This window comes from Zootermopsis nevadensis, unplaced genomic scaffold (assembly GCF_977971745.1).
Source record: "Zootermopsis nevadensis isolate Lab colony 2312 unplaced genomic scaffold, Znev_1.0 Znev_ptg000001l, whole genome shotgun sequence".
In the NCBI taxonomy this organism is placed as follows: domain Eukaryota; kingdom Metazoa; phylum Arthropoda; class Insecta; order Blattodea; family Termopsidae; genus Zootermopsis; species Zootermopsis nevadensis.
The window spans coordinates 6,361,256-6,384,895 of record NW_028259133.1 but is presented as its reverse complement, the minus strand read 5'-3'; the positions used below and the strand labels follow the sequence as shown (position 1 = coordinate 6,384,895).

At 39.3% G+C, this 23,640-nt stretch overlaps 1 protein-coding gene across 1 annotated transcript in view; it reads right to left on the bottom strand.

Annotated features, from left to right (window-relative positions):
* The window catches only part of kermit (PDZ domain-containing protein GIPC-like protein kermit), a 57,992-nt gene extending 34,777 nt beyond the window's left edge, over positions 1-23,215 (bottom strand). The window contains exon 1 of the mRNA XM_022062855.2: positions 22,652-23,215. Within this exon, the coding sequence (XP_021918547.1) occupies positions 22,652-22,915 (264 nt within the window). The 5' untranslated portion in view covers positions 22,916-23,215. The remainder of the gene's footprint in view (positions 1-22,651) is intronic.
* Positions 23,216-23,640: the final 425 nt, after the last annotated feature.

The following is a 23,640-nucleotide window of genomic DNA, read 5'->3' as shown; positions in this document are numbered from 1 at the left end:
TAGATTTAGGGCCAGCTTGTTAGCAGTAAACCATTTACTCATATGAGACAGAACTATGTTTGATGTTGCATGTTGTTCTCTTCTGTTCATAAGCTGTATCAACTCTACATTTTGTATTTGTGTGTTTTCCATGATTCTCACTGCAAACAGCGATAATTTCCTTAAATAGCGTTAACCAGTTGATCTTGTGTTTTCTTTACGGTACGAACCGAATTCTTAACTCTTATTGAGACGAGCTTCGGCTTCAGATGGTTTGGTGCTCGGTAGGAACAGCTTCAGTCAGTGCCGTTTGACGAAAGCCCTTCTTGCCTTACAAGAAAGATGCGAACTTGGCAATTGAAAGCATCGTTAGATAAACCAAAGAACAAACCCTCCCATTATAATGTTCCAGCAGTCCGTTAGCCAAGACGTAGCAGCTGCAAGCTTCGCACCATGGGAACAGTCTCCACCCCACGTAATATATGCACGGATTGAGTCTTCAGTTAATTGCATTGCATGAATAATGCGCTTTAACATTTCTTGTCAACTCCGTAACTGTTTGATGCTCTAACAAACCCGTTCTTCAGAATCAAATAGGATAAATTAAGCATTATAATGTACGTATTATTCTCGGGCTACTAGCCGTGTCAGGCGGATGAAGGGTGAAAACAAAATCATCATTAAAATTACGAGTAACTTAAATATATATTATACAAAATGCATTCATGGTGTAAGAGTTCTTGAACACGTCATAGTTGTCGAAACAATTTTCACTTTTCTGAAACACCAAGGTTCTTTAACGTGTTCATTACAGGCCTTCACTTAGCTCTAACCTGAGTCACAACCTCACACCCTAGTTCACTAAAATTTATTTTAATATTATCCTCCAATCTAGGTCTATGTTTCCCAAGTGGTTTCTTCAGACTAAAACATTTATGAAGTTATCATTTCCTCCCTGCATGCTAGTCCCGCCACCTCATTACACTTAATTAAAAGCACAAATTATAAAGCTCATTTGTAACTTTGAATCCTGTTACTTCCTCTTTCCAGACACGGTTTTCAAACACTGTCAATAAATCTGAAGGTTTGTGACGATGTATGGTTAGAACAACCAATTCTCTGGACATATCCATCGTTTTGATTTAATTTTTCTTTTCTGAAAATACGCCCGGAAACAGGGACTAGCTCTATCGATTGGGCTAAACAGAGTAGGTTTTATCTGAGAACAGCCCAGTCTCCAAAACGTCGTGTTTTAAACAAATATCAATATGATGGATAATATCCAAAGATTTGAGGTTTTCACAGCGTTGAGTATGAAGATTTCCGTCTTCTGGGTTGTTGCGCTGTGTAGACTGGTCGCCCTGATGACGGAGGCAGTATGACCTCTGAAACGTTGGTTAACATCGACCAGTCTACACAGCGCAACAACCCAGAAGACAGAAATCTTCAATGTCCAAAGAGTTCGTTGTTTTAACTCTCTATCAATGTTATTCGCTTGGACTGAGAGATCATGTTTCACAACCTTATAAAACAAGGACATGTAAGAGGTAAAATCACATTCAATATTTAGGTGTTGAGGCATTAGACGGGTTACTTTCACCGTATAAATCTAACTGGTTTTCTTACAATAAATCCAAGGCTATGCAACGATCATAAGCCTGAGGAAAGGTCAACATAGGAATGCCAGACAATGGGCCTCAGAAGGTAACTAACTCACTTTTATTCAGACATTCACGTTGTTAATAACCACTGAGGTTAAGTTGACTGCAAATATCATGAAAGCTGACTGAAGACGCGTGGTGCAATGGTCATGACATTCGCCGAAGGTCAGTCAGGGCAGTCGACATGGGCCAGAATTTGAATCATAAACTTCTCGAAAATAAGTCAAACATTGTACTGCTGTCCAACTACATGAAACCTCTTCGTAATGCAACGGAATTTTATAATAGGCGTAAATGTTAAATTTAAAAAATAGCATGAAGGTTTTATCCTGTATTCTGCAGTTATGACTAACGGTTAAATTAAAACGTATTTGTCCGTCTGTTCGTAAGTTAGGAGGATGAAGATAGACATAAACACACAAAAAAGCGTAGCTAATTAAAAGGAAGATAGTATTTCTCGAGAAGGAAACAATCGCTCATCTAGTCAAAAGAATTCCGGCTTTTATGGAATCCGAAGGTTCACTATCGTGTACACAAAAGCCCGCCAATCCCAATGCTCCGTGTAACATTTCGTCAGATGCTGGTCTTTTAAAATTAGGCGCTGTTATCACCCTGCCCAAATCCCAAGTTGCAGTCAGAAAAACTAAGGCTAAAAATTAAATTCAGCAGTTGGTTAAAATAACAGAAAACAGCGAAGGATCATACAAAAGGGGCAGTTAATCCGTGGAGACAGAAGTGTGAAATAGAAAATAAATCAGTTAAACGCACACTGTATTTCAAATTCGTCTCCTGTGTTCGACAATGTGTTTGTCTTGTCTCGTAAAGTAAGAAGAATATATAAAATGTCTGTCTGTCTCTCTGTCCAAGGTATGGCAAATAGCAATTTATTAACCTGTCGAGTGCATGACAGGTTTTCACTTTCAGGGTTCAATGCCTTTCCTCATGCACGTCTGTAGCTACGGACGTCAACTACGTTAAGAGCAAAGGTTCAGGGTCGACCAAATGGTGTTTCTGCTGCAGTTCAGTTACACAGGCGTCAGCTCTCCTGTCACATGGCCTCTCCTACTTCAAAGAAACAAAATACAAGGGGCTTCATGACGCGACTACCAGAATACACCCGATCGACGTTTTATTTGTGTTGCAGTCTTTTACATTAATTAATTTATTATGTCAATAAGTTGATGAAAATTTGTAGGTGACAAAATGCAAATTCGCATTTAAACTGCGTTGTCTGACGCAGATTTATAACGAACAGTAATGGATCCATGACAATTACTTAACAGGCGTCTGTGCGAGTTCTTTGCGATGTTCACGCACTTCGTTGGATTTGATGTTCAGCAAGTATTACTGCTGTAGGAATCGATGGAGCGAATTGGATGCATCTATCTCAGGATAGGGTCCGGGGGCTGGATTTTGTGGCCACGGTGATGAACCTTCGAGATCCATAAATAAAATGGGCTATTCTTTGACAAGCCGAGTGTGACATAACTCGACTCATTCATCCTTGAACTCCAACATCCCGTTGATAAGATCCCCTACAGGAAGTGATTTGACCTTTAATCCTACGCACTTGGTCCTTAAAATAATGTTAAGTCTCTTCAGACTTGTCATCTTCCACTTGTTATCGTATAAAAGAAAGATATTGTACTATTATGATTGTCATTGTACCAGCAAACTACGTACTGCATACTTATAGAAGACTTCCTACAAATCTGTATTTCGGCATTCTGAATAAACCATCTCTTCATTCTTCGCTGAACTTCTAACTTCACGATCTCCTTCGACTCTAGTCAAGACAGAGTCCTCATCCCACAACAAATTGGACACTTTACCAACCTAAATTAATATTGGTTGTCTCGGCTACGTGACACGAGTATACAATCGACTTTTAAAAAAATATCCTGCATCACGGAGGGAGTGAGTGAGTAAGTTAATGATAATGCATATTTTGTACTAGGACGATGAATTTTATTTCTTCTTCAAAAATGAAAAGTGCTGATGTTCACATAATCTGTAGGATATTCATATTGAATATACTTAACTTAATTTTATACATCCTGTTGACAGTCATAACGTATTAATTAATAATTAAATCTTCAAAGTGTGTCATATAAAGCGCACGCATAATGTTTAAAATAAACCGCATTAAAATAATCAAAATCAGCTGGTACAATTAACATTTAAGAAAGCCACAAAAGAAAGAAAAACAAATGAGCATCATTCAATGAGAGTGAGAAACGGGAAGATGGCTGTCTTCTGGGTTGATGCACCATGTGGTCTAGTAGAAGTTTTCCGACGTTTCAGAGGAGCTTACTGCCACCATCATCGCCCTGTGATCGCCCATCATCGCTCTGGTAATGGAGGCAGCAAACACGTCTTTAAATCTTCATTAAAGTTACCAGATACCAGACTACATGGCCGAACAACTCAGAAGACAGCAATCTCCAAGCTTGCAACTGTGAAAACCTGAAATCTCATGAGAGAGAATTTTTTTTTCCTTGTAGGACTATATAATTAACCGTTCACACCAAAATAATATTTCAAGTAAAAACTGTAATGCGATGTACGGGCAGGTTTAATATAAGCTTACGTTACATGCGAGTTAAAAATATTCCGTGCTGTTAGCCATCCCTGGGAACAGGTTAAGATCGACTTCAGGTTATTGCGAAGGACTCTTTATAGGTTTATATAATGATACTAATAAGTAAAGTAAAGCAGTCCTGCTACAAGCCATGTAAGTCGTTTAGGCGGAGAGGAGGAAAATCTCCTACTCATTCTTGACCTCGGCACTAGAAGGGGGTGAGTGGTCATAATCACGCCCCGGCCGCGCTTTTTCCCCGGGAAAGGATCCCGGTACCCATTGGATAGGAGGCTGGGTGGGGTCCCAGAGCCGGTCTGGACGCAGAGGCTAGAAAAAAAATCCTCTGTTCCCGTCGGAGATCGAACCCCAGTCGTCCAACCCCCGGCTCAAATAAGGATACAAAAAGAAAGTAAAACAGTTCGATAATTTTTAAATAAGTTCCCATACCAAACAATCTAAATTAGATCAGTAGATTCGTAAACTAAACATTAGGATGAGCATATAATTTTAATTATGCCCGCATTTTATAAATTTTAAGCAAAGAACGTGGAAGACTTGGACATGTACACCGTTATTCTAGGTGACGACATTACATTTATCGAATAGTGCTTGGCCTATATTCAACTTGTAGGGAAGACTCACTGCCACGCCGATGTGCAGTTCATTGCGGCAACCAAAAGCACGTGTGTGAACACGAGGAGGCACTATCTTATAAATCAATTACTGCCGCTAAAAGTTCACAATTTTATACCGACGTTTCGTACGTACTGCATAGCTTGTGATCTGCTGAAGTTGTTCCCCCGTGTGGTATATTGCGAGTGAGGCCAGGCCTTCATATCTGACGTGTTTAATACGTGTTAAAGTTGTAAACACAATCTGAACTGACTCACTGTTAGTCCGGATGACAATTTAGCAAGTTAAGTGTACAGGAGGTCAGCGTAAGTGTAATGTATTTATGAGAAATCTGCTCTTGGGATCCTTCAGAATTTCATTTTTTTTAAAAAAAAGTGCCAGCATTTGAGACTAGCAAATTACTTCACTTCGTTAGGTTCTGAGGAAGACTTTTCTGAGAGTGAGTCGTTTTGTCTAGGGTTCTTCGTGTGAGGTCGGGAGGTCTCGACAGCAAGTGTATATTCTCTTAGTTAATAGTTTCATGAACTCTAAAATGTATCGATTCTCACGTTCCGGTGCAGTATTACTGTTGCTTAGAAATGATTCATAATTTTTTGCATTGTTTACACTTTAAAATATTTAAATAAGCCGCGTAGTGAAGCTATCATGGCAACTTCGTTGTGATTTGTAAACATTTATTACACATTTTAGTACTTACTGTGTAAGTTACTGCGTATCCAACTGTCTTACAATCTAAGGGATTAATTTTTAAACATGGCGATTCTATGGCCGCTGATCATAAACTCTGTTCTTTAAATATCGGCACACAAAGAACTAGGTGTAGGATGCGGTGAGATCCCGGAGGTCTGTGTATGGGTTGCCAATACCTATTCATATTCACCACGTCTAGTTCAGATGGCTTCGAACGTTCGCTGACAGACGCGATGAAGCCCCGTCATTAGTTAGCAGTCGCAACTCTTCGACCTGCAGTGGAAGGTCGTTCTGCAGAAACTACTGATGCCAATATCTCTCAAGATAACGCCTGAAGAAGCATGTTCCAGTCACGTGGTCCACCAAGAACACACACCAAACATTAATTTCCAACTGTATCCAAAATGCTGTTTGCTTTTCCCAGCGGAGGTTACGAACACTTCAGTAATGTACGTTGTGTCGATTAACAGTATTACTGGTTTGAAATCGCGACTCAACTGTCAAAAGCACTAGCGAGAAGAATTCGCTATCGATTAGCAACCACTCGGAGCGTACCATTCGATTACTGAAGTCTGTTCCAAGCAGTTCCTGACACAGCTAAGAACGGTAAGCGTAAAAGTTCTGAGGACGCACTGATTCCCACTTGTTGAGCAATGCATCTGATGTTTTGAGGAATGCGTCCAACACCTCTCCTTCTGTATCGCCACTTGTAATTGGAGCTTCTCTTCTGCCACACGTCCTTTTAAATATCCCAGGATGACGCAGTCATATTTCGTCTCTACAGAATACTGTCGCGTTAAAAAAACCTTCTTTTTGGGTTTCCTCGCTGATAGAAGCGTTGCGCTTAGGTAGCATTTCGATTGCATTCACCATAAACTGATATATCAATATATTCTGTGAGAATGAAGGGTCCCAACCAGCGATACCTCTACCGCACTGCAGTTGAGAAACGCTGAGCGCACAGGTGTCAGAATACACTGCAGTCAAGCAAGCAAAAATAATGGCGGGAAATAACAGCCCTATTGCTTTCAGTGCACTGAAAGTGGGCGTTACCGACCATTAAACATTCAAGCAGGTTTGTGTTTTCGTCTTTCTCCCTCCAATTAAACTTTTCTTTCACCCTTTTTTGCATTTTTTGACGCGCAGAATACTTCGTCGTTAGACATCTCACTTTGTGACGGATACCATATATAGCGATTCCCTGTGCTCGTACAATTCTTTCTTTCTTCGTTCATTCCTGTCATTTAACCTTTTTTCTTTTATGCAATGCCTTATTCCAGGGAATATTGAACTGCCTATTTCATATCGGAGGCTGAAGAGTGTTGGGAGAACAAGTTAGATTTAAGCTTCATGTGCATTGAAATAAGCTTCATATTGAAACGCCTTTCAACACTGTGCAATGAAATTCTAAGACGAAAAAACTACAACAACAGTTGTTATGATCTGAAGCTTTCACGACGACAAAGTGAAATGAATTCTTTTCGGGCTACCAGCCGTGTCAAATGGTTTAATGGAGAAAACACCGACGTTTCGAGAGCCATCCTCACCCTCAGCGCACTGTAGTACACGGCTGGTAGCCCGAGAAGAATTCATTATACAAGAACAGTTGTCTAAGCATGTCCAGAACTGATATATATTTTGCATCCACGTCCTTTCCAATTCATCAATCGAACCTAACCTCACATTTGACGTTATATGGCATATGCAGTTGAAGAATCGTCGTAAAATAACCCAGCAGTCACACGGAACTTCATACACTGAATGAGATTCGAACCAGCGATTGCATGGTACAAGCGGCCGTAAACGAATTCACTGAACTACTTGTTCCATGCAATATCCGCCATATCAAGATGTGAAGTGCGATTGGTGGAACTCTGTTACATCCCTGATTCGATATCTCGTTAGACCAGTTGTGCAGGAAATAGCGCTGCAGTTGCAAGCATGCCTCTTTACCAACCACAGACAGGCCCTCGATTTTACGTTCAAATTAATATTCTATTTTTGTCAACCTAATCACCTTCTTTTGCCGATTTAAAGTTTCCCAACTCCGCACGAATTACTAGGCCGTTTAGCCTATGGCACCGACGAAATGTTACATTCTTCATTGCCCTTGCTGTTCATTTACTGTAAGCAGGACCTACAAATTACTTATTGCAGATGTAGACACCTTACAAAAACGTTCTTATAACCTTAAGAACAAAATGGAGCGTCATGTTGTGGAAATGTCAAAACATCAAATGTCCGTCTTCACACAAGAAATTATAAATTGAATAAATTCACGCACATAATCACTTATTTATTACGTCATATGCTGATCTTATAGTGGCATGTTTCGGACTAAACTCTCCATCTTCAGACTTCACTATCATCGCAAACTATTTGATTACATGCACTGTAATTGTATTAAATTGGTAGTACGTATATCATGATATAGTTTAGCATCATGATATACCTATTACCAATTTAATACCATTACAATGCATATAACGAAATAGTGTGCGAGGAAAGTGAAGTCTGAAGATGGCTAATTTAGTCCGAAACATGCCACTATAAGATCAGCATACGACACATAATAAATAATTAAGTCAATGAATTTATTCAATTTATAATTTTCTGTGTGAAGACGGACATTTAATAACATTATCCATACAATTTGTTTTCTTGCAGTACGTTAAATATTTCGAACCGTACCGAAAAATGTTTCAAATAAGATTTTTGGGTCTTTCCTTAGCGCGATTAACCGTTCATGGGAGAACATTACGAATTTCGATTTCAGTTCTCTGTGAATACCAATAAGAGTCAAAATGGAATGACCTAACAGTTATTGGGATGAAAAAGGCAGACGAACATATACATATATATGATAAAGACGACCTAAAAATTTATGTATTTTCAGACATCGAAAAAATAACTCCTAATAATATTACCTACATTGCACAACAGCCAGGATAGCTCAGTCAATATAGTGACTAGGTACAGGCTGAACGACTGAGGTTCGATCCCCGATGGGGGTAGAGGATTTTTCTTCTAGCCTATGCGTCCAGACCGGCTCTGGAGCCCACCCAGCCTCCTATCCAGTGGGTACCGGGGTCATTTCCCGGGGGTAAAGCCGGCCGGGGCGTGATGCTGACCACTCACCCCTATCTAGTGTTGAAAGGTCAAGAAAGAGAGGAGCTATAGCCCCCCCCCCAACGACCTAGAGGACTGCTTTAATTTTTTACTTTACTTACCTTTCACTGCATTAATTGCGCATGAATCAATAATGGGTTCATTTTAAATACATACTGCGGAATCCAAAGCCAAATAATTTTGACCCTTAAACTGCATATTACTAAAATGTTCTTGTAAACATTTTGAGTTTTAAAATATAAAATGTGAAGTGAAATATTTTAGAAACAAGTCAAAATTCAGATTTCAGTGCTGGCTGTGGTGCAAGACGAAGTAAAAAAGCTATCCCAATACGCGCCATGTAGGCGCTCAGGACGAGAGATTAAATAGTTCCTACTCAATCTCAGCCTTGGCATTCGATGGGGTGAGTGGTCAGCGTCACGCCCAGGCCGCGTTTCGTCCCGGGAAAGGACCCCCAGTACCCACTAGATAGGGGATAGGAGACTGGTACAATACGAATGTACCAGAAACAAAGGACCTCATGGTTCCAAGCGCATTATTTTTTGTGTGTTATGGTTTGTTAGTCATTTATTACAATGCATGAATAGCAATGAAATATAAAACTATTTTATATATGCCTAATGTGTTTAATAAAAATGGCGAGCGAGCCTTTGCAGTCAGTGGGAATGCTTCAAGTTAAAATCCCATACTTACAAGCACTTCAGTGCAAAACTAGCCTCCACAATGTGAATTCAGACAGCAAGTTACTTTCCGGAAAGGTGTGTGTAGTCTTTCAGATTCGCATGATCGGTACTTTGGCCCCTTTAGATGCTCATGACCACTTCAAGCAACATTTATAAATTTTACATGACCAAATTTGACGAATAGTAATAATTTAATCGAAAAACAGATAAAGAAAGGTCTACACGAGTCTTCTCGAATGCGTCCAGCAGGTTATACAACCATAGGGCTCACACATGTATTCCGGAAGTACAAGGATCAAATCTCGGTCGGGTTACCATATATTCCGACAGACCTTTTCGAGGTTTTCCTCGGTTCATCCAGACAAAATCCTGGATATAATCGTTAAACAGGTCACGACTAAATACTTACATATTCATTATAATCTTCAGATAACATTCGAAGCTAAAACTAGGTCCTTAAATAACCCAATTGTTAATCAAATTGATAAATATGCGTACTTTAGTTTGCTCTTTTTATAAATATCAAGTAGAATTATTATATGCGGTATCGAGAGAAACAGAAAAGAAAGCACAGGGACTGTAACTCCAAGGTCTCTCCTGGGTTCTCCCAATTAGATGTACCAGGACGTAGCCAATACTATAACAGCCCAAAAGTTAAGACCATTATCAACATGGCAGAAAGAATAAAATTTAGAGTTCCGTATAAAAACTACAACAAAATAATGCATATTCAATTTCAATGAGTCATTGTAAACGCTGTTAAGTTTCGTAACACAGAACATTTTAAAGTCAAATGTTGCTGGGACCAAGAGTAAGTTGGAATACCACCCATTGCCAGCGACTGCTTATCAATACACTCTCAGCTACCCTCCATATCTGAGGGCAGTGTCCTTCATCGTGCCGTGGTGACAAGTACGTATACCTCTTACCACGGATGTGCGCGGAATATTTCTTACTGTGAGCGAAGAATACAAATTACAAGATTTTGCAAAGTGCACAAGAAACATATTAGCCTGAGACGGATGAAGTAAATGTGCAGTTTAAGATAGTAAAGAATGAGGAACCAGGATTTGAGACGGAAAAGTGCCCTCTATATACACGTGAAGATGTTCTGCAGATTATTAAAATGTTCTGTGACAAGAAAACGGAAGGAACAATTTCTGAGTAGAAAATGGCTTAATGTTAACGAAAAGGTAGCTTACAAGATAAAAACAAATTCTACCAATGAAGTAGAATTAAGAAATGCGGGAATTTATTTGTATGAAGTTAGATATAAATTAGACAATAAAATTAGTAAGGCACAAGTGGCAATAGGGAAGGGGAAAGTAGGTTTATAATTATAACAATGAAGTCTCTGTAGGAAGTGGGTAGCGCCATTAGATATAGTTGTATTACGCAGTGGACAGCAAGAAGCATTGACTGATAACGAGGACCTTGTGGTTTCTGCAAGTCGCCTGCTCTTGTTAAGACAGTTAAATCTATAAAGCTACGACAGGTTGGGTATGCAGCTAAGATAGAAAACGGAATGCATACAGAATTTCAGAGGGGAAACCTCCTGGCAGACGTCCACTCTGAAGCCTGAAGATACTTTTCATATAAATGACCAAACGGAACGGTCAAGTGGTTCGCATCTGGGCCCAGGATTTAATGTATTTTCTTAGAAGCACCACGCAAATTCTTACTATAATTTCCTTTCATATCGATTCCAGCTCATCCTTCAGGGGGAAAAAAACAATGCACTGTTCAAAATCATCATAAGCAAGAATCAGAAAACTAATTTGGATCTTACGAAAGTAGGTTGTTAGGCTGATAGGTGGATCGAAATAAATTAAAATCGTCATCAATGGTGAAGAATCTCCAAACGATCACCTCAATCAATTGCCTCTTTAACTCTACAGATCATCAGAGGAACTGTGCAATGACGAAATTAACTTCATGTTCTCTGACTGGCTGCGTCATTATACTACTCAAACCTCAATAATATTCCTGATCGGGTTGCCATGGAAGAGTTTACACTGCAAGCTCTATCTTTTGTTTAGATTCACCTATATTAAGCATATTTACGAATCGTGTATGATGACAATAAATGGCCCTGAAACAGCCACACGCACATAGATGAGGTGAGAGGAAGGGAGGTGGGGACAAAGGGGTCGTTATCATATAAGTTTAGGGAGTGGGGTTTACTGTAAATAGCTCCCTTCCACCGCCACCATATGTTACAAATAAAACCCATTCCCCATTTCGTGTTTCCTGTCCTCAACAATACAGAGTAGCGTGTTTCCTGTTGTATTTCACCCTACCTCCAGTTTGCTTCACATTGCAGGCAAAAGTGTCATAAGGTATCACAATAAAAAACAATTACTGAGCATGCAAAAGTCGCTTTGCCCCGTCTCTTTTTTCGTTCCACCCACCAGGTTTTTCACTTCCGAATAAGTTCGGTTTATTTCGATCAAGTACTGATGACCGACAGGCCTACATGCAATACAATAACTCTGTCATCACTGTATTACGGTTGATAAAATGAAAACATTACGCTAATATCACTTCAATTAATAAAATAAAGGCATTTTAATAACAAAAACCATTAACATACGTCAGGACTGGCACTTTGTAAATTGGCAAATCTAGAGTAGGTGTTGAAAATGCTTCGTGGCACAGTTGACAGAGATGAGCAACTAACATGAGACCACATAATATGCTCCTATGTACAGGCATACCTCGGAGATATTGCGGGGTCGGTTTCTGTACAATCAACGACTGTGTCGATACCTAGGTCAGTGCTGAACCGCCGTCAGCGGATGTGTTTGTGCGGCCCGCGTAATTTCTAATAATACTACAAAGCTCAGTATAATGAATAAAAATTGCTGGCGTATAAATTAAATATTTAATTTTAAGTGAATAATTAGCACGACTTTTTAAATACATGGATCAGAGCTTTTTTAAAAAAAACTTACAATAGTTTTATATCAAATTTACTTCAATCTAATAAACCAAAAGCAATACCAAAAAACTGTTAACAAAATTACTGAGTAATATCTGAAACTGTTTTCGATAGTAAGCTGGTAGCATATTTAATTAATTACCAAAACTTTTAGAAAATAATGTCATGTATAACTCGGCGTCTCGTAGTGTGTCGATAAGTTAATGGGGTTCCAGGTCTTTGAACGTTGATAACCCTTACTGTTGTCAGATAATTGTTTATGGACGCGTTTTTCAAAAGAGCGACGTAAGTTCAGGGAACTATGCACCGTTTCTTCCCTAATATTCTGAGAGTTCAGCCATTACACAAAGAAAAACTTTTACCAGATCATTTGTTACAAATGTATCGATGTTTTTATACATCTGTCACTTTTACTTTAAATTTCTCCCTATGAACTTAGCGAGAGAAAATACGGTAAAAAGAAGTTCGGACTGTAAATATATTTAAAGAGACTGAAATATATTAGCTACACACACTATTTCCGAGTTTCTGTAATCGTACTGTACCTTCCTTCACATTGTTTTACTCGTCTTAATAACAATAACGTTATTTTCAATTTGTGACTGATCGAAGGCATTGAATCTGCCCGGTATAACTTAAGTTGACAAAATTAGAAGCAAAAAATTATGGAAATGTGAGGGCATGAAGAGAACGTGGATTTGAATAACACACCTGTCTGTCTGGAATGAGACAATGTTTGTATGGAGAAAGCATTTCAATGAAGACAGGGTACCACAGTACTGTTACTGAAGCATATTTAAATATATATCTGCACAGTGTGCCTATAATTCCGTGTTTGAGTTAGTTGCATGTTCAGCTACGGTCAGTTTAAAGTAGGGGTTTTCAATCCGCAACCCGTGAGACGGACGCGGTCCGCCGATACATTTTGTGAGACTCGCGTACATTTTATGTAACATTGTAGCACTTGATATGACGGAAAATAGTTATTTGATATCAGAAAACACTTTAGTTATAATGTCTTCAGAATTTGGTAGTACCACTCGCTGTCAACTACAGCTCAATGAAGAACATCAAATCAAGAAGTAAGATGCGTCTTGCTGGTAACCACTAGGAGGGATGAGTACATATCGCAACAACAGAAATTAAACTGGATACAGAGAGATAAGGCAAGCAAGAGCAGTGCCTAATTTGCATATAATTACTGTCTTTCTTAAAGAAAATTAGTAATCTGTAAACTCGTTTGTATTATTAGGAGAAATTTAGTAACACTTTTAATAAAGTTTCATGACGTTCGATGAAATGTCCTCATTTAAGTCCTGCAGGCCGAGTGTCGGTGTGAAAGGGTACCCCAGGTCTGGGAAAAATTTAGAATCCCTACTTCAAGGCAACGTTCAGTAAATGAACGTACCACCCCAATGTTTGTGCACCCCTACTTCACGTGGGATATCTCGGATTTAAATCTCCACCTGGAGATCGGGTATCTTGACACAGAGGTTTTTCATGGTTTTACTCAGGAAACTGCCGGAACAGAACCTTAAGTTAGGCCACGAATGCGTTCTTACATATATTTTCGGATCCATTATTAATCAATCATCCTGTAACTGAATGGTATGGACAGAGTCGTTAAATAAACCCAAAATAAATAAAGTTGGGCACTGGAAAAGGCATAATTTTGGGGACGCTTCTTTGTTTTGCCTTTCTAAAATAAGTGGCCTTAACATTTGATACCAGTGCTAAATTTATTTATATTGACACAAGCGAAAATATATTAAAAGATAATACATATTTTTATTTCCTTTGTTGTTTATAATGTTGTTTGTTCTCGTTTCTTATTTTGGGGACATCAAAGAAATTTACGAGAAATTCCCAATAATCACTGAAAAGTGTCAGATCTTACGTCACGTTAATCAATGATCTTACATTTCCTAAAATGCCAAAATCAACTGATTACCTTTATTGGATCCCCTCAGCATCCCCATGCAGCTGTGGTATTGATTTTTTATCTAACTTTTGCTGATTATACTAAGACTTGTTTTGTGTGCTGTTTTAAGGGTGCAATTTAAGTTCGTCACTGCCCTTTACCTACACCTTCGCATTTCACTTCATCCAGCTGTTTTAACTGTTGCATATACGTAGGAAAATAACGGCGCCATTAATGCAAGTCTTCAAAGAGAGGAAACAAGTTTACTATTTATTATTTGAGGTTTTCACAGCGGTGAGTATGAAGATCTCTGTCTTCTGGGTTGTTGCGCTGTGTAGTCTGGTCGATGTTTACCAACGTTTCAGAGGTCATACTGCCTCCATCATCAGGGCGCTTTGATGACGGAGGCAGTATGACCTCAGAAACGTTGATAAACATCTACCAGACTACACAGCGCAACAACCCAGAAGACAGAAATCTTCATACTCACCACCCTGATGACGGAGGCAGTATGACCTTGAAACGTTTGTTAACATCTACCAGACTATACAGCGCAACAACCCAGAAGACAGAAATCTTCAAGTTTATTATTGGTCCATGCGTTACAGTCCAAACATCCACCTCCCATTCTCTAATCGTTCTCCCACCATCTAAAAGTGCAACGCGAACTTTTCTGGCCGTTTGTAATTTGGTAAAATCTGATGAAATTATTGGAATCTTACTTTAGAAGACTAAAATTTATTCATTCTTAAAGAGTTTTAGAAACTCTTCAAGGGGGCAATGGACAGTCGCCCACTTTGATCACTGGATAAAACCGCCCAGCGTTCAGCAACTGCCAATCGTAACCTGCAGCTATTATCGAAAGGAAAAATTACGGGAAGCAGATGGAGGGGGCATTATTTTATTTATATAATTCCTAATCTTTGAAAACAACCACTATCTCAACATTTTGCCCACACAGTTCTTTTTATGGGTTTCATTGATTATCAGAATAAACATCGATTATTTCCTTGAACAGCATTAACCAATTTTTCTTTGTAATGGAGATGTTTGGTGTTTTCTTTGAGGGACGGACTTAAATCCGGACTTTAAAAAAATTGAATCGACAGAAATAAATCTTTCAGGAAGTGCGGCATATCTTTGCGAGAATATAAACGAAATGATGTCATCACGGGTATTCTGTATTAATGAAAAACAACTAAAGCATGCATAAATAACTGGCAGTAATATTCTGGTTGAATGGAGGAAAATCGCATTCTAAAGATCTTTAAATACTCTCGACGAAGCAGAAGAAATGTACGAAGACCCAGAATGCGATGGAGAATTCAGTGCCAATTAGAGTGTTAACAGAATGGGCCTAGTCGGTGCATACCTTCAAGTTGATGAAGCTGACCTAATTTTCAAATGTGAACTAAATAAACTGAGGAAGTGCTTAAAACAATGATTCTAGATTAACTTTGTACTTCAAATGGTTAACTCAATGTCGACAAAAACGTGTTACACGAACATAGTAAGAATACGAGCATGTCCTTGAAATATTTAAATGTGCGCTACTAACAAGAGTCTGTGTAGCCAGCCAGCACAGCCACCATCAAGCATCTGCTGTTCAATGCAATATCTGACGTCACGTTCCAATTTACGTGATATGGCGTGTTAGCAATGGATACCAGTGTATAAGTGGCATAAACAACATCGTGGCCTAAGATTTTAAAACATGGCGTTTTATTCGACAATTCTTTTCTGCAGAAAGAACTGTAGCATTTGTACGTATGTTTGCATGTTCCTTTATGAAGACCGTTACTCATACATCTATATGACACGTCATACTGCCTATTTTAAAACAGACATGGAAAACTGTTCACCAATTTAAATAAATACACACACACGCATCGAATGTCGGAATAAGAAGCCACTGTGAACGCCTGAGTTGTGGCACATGTCAATTTATAGCATCGAAAGCAGGAAGCTAGCTATTCACAGTGACTACGCCCTTTTTGTTTTATTAGTTCTACGGGGAATTTATGTCTTTCAGTCTGTCCTTTTGCACAACTACGAAACTGACTTAACCCTCAACTGGTGTCTTGGGATCTGTGTGACCCCACCCTCCCTTATCAATTACCATTATCTAATGAAGAGTCATGTTGCATGCTTTATCTTCCGTGTACCTTCAAGTCAATGCTTCATCAGCTGTTGAGAGGAATAGTTGCACTGCGAATCATATAATTCTTGTGTAATAAAAGTTCGAAGTTTAAAGGGAGTGCCACAATACCGATTGCATTAGAGTTTCAGTTTTGCACATCTGTAAGTTATTCCATAAATTTTATTAAATTATGTATATTTCCTACTAATAAAAAATGTAATCCTATAGACAGAAAATCCCGAACCTGGGGAGAACTGATCCGAGGGACACAATATGGTTCAGTTCAGAGCTTTTTCACGGTTGCTATATTACACAGCAATTTTCAAATCTAACCATGAAAATGTCGAGTCTCTTTTGCGATTAATAGAACTGGCAGGAACATATTCTGTTACACATTGTCTCTCAAAAGAGCAGCGATCCTCCTGACTTGCTTGCGTTTTGATAACTCATTACATCGAGGTGAAAGGAAGATAACGGCTCCTGCTGCTACCATATCATGGATACATGAAACAATGATACAGAATTCACAAGAATTTTACTGTACTGGTGAAAGAATAAGATGGGCGGGGCATGTAGCGCGCATGGATGGGGCAAGAGGTGTGCACCGGATATTGTTTGGGAAGCCTAAGGAAAAGAAACCGTTGGGGAGACCTAGACGTAGATGAGAGGATAATGTCAGGCGGGATCTACGGGAGATAGGAGTTGGAGACTGGATTTTGTTGGCCCACGACAGGGTCCGGTGTAGGGCTGTGATTAGTTCGGTGATGAACCTTCGGGTTCGGTAAGCCATTTAGTTAGTTGGAAAACATGTTCAATTCAGACTGTGTTTGTAATGCAATCCTGATGTATTTTCCGATATCCTTTTTCTGGATATTTTAAGTATTACAGATTTCAGATTCAAAGATTATACAATTTTCCAGTTTCGTTGCCTCGCCACTCCATACAGCCGTAGTATCGCTCTCAGTATACAGAAATGTGGCCACAGAATTGCAATTATCGACGTAAGCGTGTTCGTGCCAATATTTAATCATGATGTTTGTTGTTTCAACTTCAACTATTGCCAAACGTACACGTACAATTTTCGTGAAAAATCCGGAAAGAATGCGACGTGTTTATTTGTTTATATGGCTGTGTATGCGCCTGCAAACTAAATGAGCCTACTTTAGAACTGCGATTTTCAATGTCAGTTCCTTCTAATTAGTGAAAAATTAGCACAGACGATCACTTAATTCCTAACCGGTTAACACGACTGCTGTGTTCAGTATAGTAGCTGTAGTTCAGGTCTGTCGGATGAGGCGAAAGAATCATAAAATAATTCACTACTGCTTCTTCCATCATCTTTATTTATCTTTTAAACGAGATCAGAACGGTAATATTCGCGTTAGCGACAAATGGAATATTTCAACATCCAGCCATCTTAAACGATTTACTTAGTTCCAGGGTCGGAGCATTCATGTTAGCAGTGTTAGTGCGGCTAACACTTTGAAAAAAACGAGAAACAATAAGTCTCACTATCGTGCTCCATTGGTACTCCACGCACTAGAATACAGCAGAACCGATCTGATAAAATGCATAGTTAACCAGCTCCAACTTGCCCATGTTAGCAACCTCTTTCCCGTCTCAGGTGAGCGCCACTAGCCAATCATTCAACACCGTCTCATGCCGTAAATAAACCCCCACTTGACTGACCAATCCAGATATTTTACCAAAATAACAACCACAGCTTCTGGTTGCAAGATGGTTCGGCTTAGTTTGTTTGTCATCAGTCTTTCGACTGGTTTGATGCGGTCCTCCATTTTCGCTTATCTTGCGCCGATCACTTCATTTCCACATATCTTTTACATCCAACATCCTCAAAAATCTGTGTCACATATTCCAATCTTTGTCTCCCCCTACAATTCCTCCCTTCAACTACCAAATTAACCAATCAGAATGTGTCCCACCATCCTATCTCTTCTTCTCGTAAGATTTTTCCATAGACTTCTTCCTTCGCCTATCCTGTCTATTAAGAAGAAAATCGTCTTGGGACGGGAGATGGCGTTCATGAGAGCTGTTTCGTGTTAACTGACGAGCTGCAAGTGAAGTGGGCACGCGCTACTTGACTAGTAGAAGCCAGGGCGATCGCAAGTGAAGTGGGTCTCGAAATGAACCAACACCAAACTAATATGAAAATGCCGAGACAAAATTTAATGGGCATCTACCGTGTGGGGTTTGACCCAAACAGAACGCTGTTACTTGAGAGTAGGTGGCCCGACATGAAACAGTTACTTTCCGAAACGCACCCAGGAACAGAAATATTTTGGGACGAGTTTCCGTACCTAACACTACTGAGAAAATTGCGACTGCTAAACCACCTAGAAGCAATGCAACACCGCTAGACATCGGACAGGCACAACGTCACGTACCTTGCTGTATGTCATGCGAAAACAAGATTCCTTCTCAGAATGTCTGCAACTGACACGCGAGGCCGGAATTTTTGAGCTATTCAATTGTCACAGGATACACAAACTGTGAGCAGCCTGTTAAAATAAAATGTGCAACAAACACTTCGCTTTCTCCATACGTTATGAGATGGATTAGACCAGAGGTTCCCAAAGTGTGGGGCGCCCCCCCTAGGGAGGCGCGAGTAGTTTTCTGGGGGGGGGGGGTGTTGTTTGTACGAAAAACTTTTTTTAACGAAATATGGAGAAACATTTTTAACATCCTTTGCTTGGTTAAGGCAGTTTAGTTGTCTTACAGTGCTGTATACTCATAGCTAAATTTTATGTCAAATCTGTTTGCTTGAAACTGTTCTGGAAGGGGGGCGTAAAATTTATTAAATGTTTTAAGGGGGCACAAGGTATAAAAGTTTGGGAACCTCTGGATTAGACAATTCTAATATACAACTTACAAAACAATTTTTAAGCCCCACCAAAATATGCAGATTGTGATACTCGACAGAAAATGTGTAATTACTGTATATAAACAGGCGCAGTCCAGTGACTTCTGTCAACGAACAAAAAGCAGTCGCCAATATTATCATTCACATTCTCACACTATTATTTGCGCTGCACTGGCGAGGCCCACGAGTGAGAGAGAGGCAGGTACATTTCTTCTACATTTCCGTGATTCGTAGTCCATTGATATTCTGGTTCAAAGGTTCCGTGTTCGAATCTGACTGTAGACAAACCATTGTATTTGCAAAAACCATCTTTTACAAGCGTCCTCGTTTCTTAAACTATACCAATAACCAGAGCATCGCACCAAAGCGGCACCAGAGGGTAGCAAAGTAAGCAATTGCCTACGGCAGCCATGGTCGAAGGGACGCTAAAAAAAACTTAAATCGATCCATAATTAAACCTGATAATCTAAAAATAGAAAAATTTAGTACTTATACATAGGGGCGGCAGATATACTCGGCGCGGCCCTGCCAATAACTTTACATGATTCTGTAATTAACTAATTATAATTAATGGACGCCACAGAAAAGCCACACACAGACAAGTACAAGAAAATTATGAATGATTGGAATACTGACTCCAGTTGTACACTTTCATCACTTTCAGAAACCATGAAAATGTTTTGTTGTGCAGTGTACATTACAACGGTTCGTAGGAATTAACTGATCAGTTCGTGTGAAGTGGAAAAAACTTGGAACGAAGGTATATTTATCTTCACTGGCTGGACTAACCGCGATACATAATAATCCTTGCCGATCGAATTTGTTACAGCCGTTTTCTAACATGGCTTAAAACACTAACGCTGTTTAACAATGTTGCCTCTTCTTCTTGACGCTATAATAGGCCAATTCGCCGCAACGTCTCTCCTACAACACATTCCAACGAAGAAATGGTACTAGCAGGGGTACAGCTACTTTTGCAGCCCAAACCCCACTTTTTTGTGTTTAGGACTGTTTAATTTTCGAAGATGTGTGTGTGTGAGTTATCCCGTCACACAGCCCGGTAGAGATTTACTGACGTTTCAGATGTAATTGCGATGCCCTGCACTTCTGAAACGTCGATAAACTTCAAGACTACACGGCACTGCAACAACAACAAAAGACAGCAACTTTCCTTCTCGCGACCGTGAGAACCTGAAATCCTACATGTTTAATTTCCGCTCACGTAGCAATGCATGTCTCCATCAAGTAAACGGTTACGAAATAGCAACCAATATCAAGGGCTTGAAAAATTATGACACGCCCTACTAGCAAAGCCGTCATAACATCTATTTCCAATTTCTTACACAAGGTAGGATTCGAGTTGAATGAGAAGATGGCTGTATTCTGATATTCCAATCGCGTGCCTTACTCATCACCCTGATAATTGAGGCAGCAAGCAGCTCTGAAACGGTAACTTTTTACCAGGCTACACGGCGCTACAACCCAGACGAGTCTGAAACACTGTGGGAACTCTGCATTTTGTGACATCCGTGGTTTTCACGACTGTGAGCACGTTTCTCCGACACGCTGGCATCTACCAACGAGCCTACACGGCTCCAAAACACACAAAAACATATTCAACTCTGCATTTTACAGACATACTATTTACGAACAACAATTACTTCCCTAAACAGCATTAACCGACTAATCTATGTACCGGAGAAAAATTGTTTTATTTTAAAGTAGAAACTGAATTTCTGAATATTGTTTGGAAGAGATTCGTGTTTCAAAGAAATGTGAATCAGATCAGTATTTCTGATACGTAACATAGTGACGGATAAATACGACATTCCGATTATGCGTACATGTTACGTGTGCGTTTTCCGTTAAAAGACACAACATTCCCAACTGTGATCATGACTATGCAGGCGTTTGGTGTTATCTCATTTTCTTATCAGCGTCTGACTTCACCACTCGATTATTTCGTCAAGATAAAACGAAGTTCTGGATCAAATTATAACAAAGAACATATACACATTCATACATTCCATATCTGACAACTTTTCTCTTTTCCTCTGACGTGCACGCAAAGGAAGAATTTTCTTGTTACGCCCGTATGGAATTTCTCTTTATATTTTGTTACAAAATGACAGCATGATAAGACAGGGTATTCTTGATACGAATATTGAAACAGGAAGAGAAAACACAAGAAACCATATTGCGTGATGGATGTGACTACTGTTCTCACTTCAGTGTTAACAAAAGAAAACGTAATTCAGATGAAATAGACTTTTGTTTTGTGAAAGTAAATAACTTCCTACGAAGTGCAGCTGTAACTACATAGACCCAACACAGCAGGCTTACTCATTAAAAAAACTGGATTGTAGGTTATCTATAGCATTATTATTATTATTGCGCATTTCATTAAATAACTGACACTTTCTTTATTATTATAACGTAAGTGTATGTCAAATATTTACACCTATACATTGCAGTTCAGTGACTGAGGTTAGCTAATTCTAACGTATCCAAAGCAGGAATAATTTCTCATCCTTTCACCGTAAGATGGAAACAGATCGTTTCCGAAACGTTGTGTTCTGTTCGGATTAATACGCGATGGACAAAATCCAGAAAACCAACCGGCCTAATACTAATTCTAATTTTTTTTCCGCTCAGAACGAGATACTTCAGTTTCACATTCATACACAATAACTGGAAGAATTACAGCGTCATATATTTTAATCTTAACGTTTTCTGGTAGAAGTGACACATTTTATGCTGGAAACAACAAATATTTATGGAATGATATGATTACTGCACAACTGTTCACACATCCACTACAGATACGGTATTGCTTCGAGAGATTGTGAAAAATACAATTAGCCCGTGTCATGACAAGACCAAATGCATTCGATTTTGCTCTCAGTCTGTCCATGCATATGTACTTTAAACAAGTCACTGCTGTCTCTTTAATAATACTCATCGCTCATGATAATCTTTCCATTTCATTCGACGTCATATGATTTCCGCAGATGAAAGAGCGTTGTTAAATATCTTTAAGTCAGCCAATTCATCACAGAGCTCCAAGAAGCTGTTCTGGTGTTTATAAAAAAAAAGTACATACACCCTTTTCAGTTTTCTTGGGTATATTTGATTTGCAGACTGGTCACCGTGATACGGTGCGGTACAGGAAAAAGCAACTCTGTCACTGCTTCCAAGAAGCCCATACATTATTGTAAACCAAATGCTGGATCAGGAAATTATCTACGAAAGAATGCTTCCTACGAAAGTTTATAAAAACCCTCAATGTCTGACTTCAACACACTTATCAAAGTATAATGAATGTAAGCTTTTGTTGAAATGCCTACTGGGAAATAAAATAATTGTACAATTTACAACTCGCAATACAACTGCACTACTGTTGGAAACTTACATCATCAGCGGGAAATTCGTAGCATTCTGCAATCTTCTGGTAGAGCTCCCTGACGTTAGAAAACCCCGAAATTAGCCCAGTCGGGCTTCCATGGGCCTGCTGACAATGAAAAATTAACTTCGGACGTCCAACCGATGAATCTGAAACTTTTTCCGGCACCGTCTTGGTACCATTTTGATGACGTTTTGGATCACTTATATCACCATTTGATTCTGGAACAGGATTACTCTCCTTTTTAGGTGTACGCTTTTTGAAAAGAGACATTTTCACCACTTATGTGAACACCTGTCAGTCACAAATCTTCGCCACACACATCCATTCAATGTCTGATTTGTATGAGACACTACTGTGGCACCTGGATGACTCTTTCAGATATGATACTAAATCTTATCTCTCTCTAGTGTTTTAGCACCGTGTATTTGAAAGATAAAGATAGCGTTTCCCAACCCATGAATAGTCCACTCCAAAGTTCAAACACTCATTTGTCCCTCTTCCCAATTCAACGTCCTCATTTCCCAGCTGCAGACTACAGTCAACTCTGAGTCGGCAGGTTAACCAATTCACCTTTTCTATTTTACAATGCAGGCATACAATTAATGACATCTGCTATTGCCGTAAAAGTAGATGCTGGCGGCATCTGCACATAAAAATGAGAACTATTATCTTGATGTAGTTTACATTTCGTCCTAAAGACGGCAGCAAACGTTCTTGTAGTATTGCGCGTCATGTCCGAATACTGTGTCCAATTTGGTAGTTCACAGTCTACATAATCACAGAGTATTAACTCCACCAAACGAAACAGTCATCCTCAGCTTATATGGAACCGTATGCCCATTGCCATGTTCGAGTCAACCACTGGCACATTTACTTAGCTAGATGAATCCATTCCACTCTCCTATATTTACTTAAGATTCATTTTAATATTATCTTCCCATCTTTTTCAGTGTCTCCCAAGTATTTCAGATCAAAACTTTGCATGTAATTCTTTC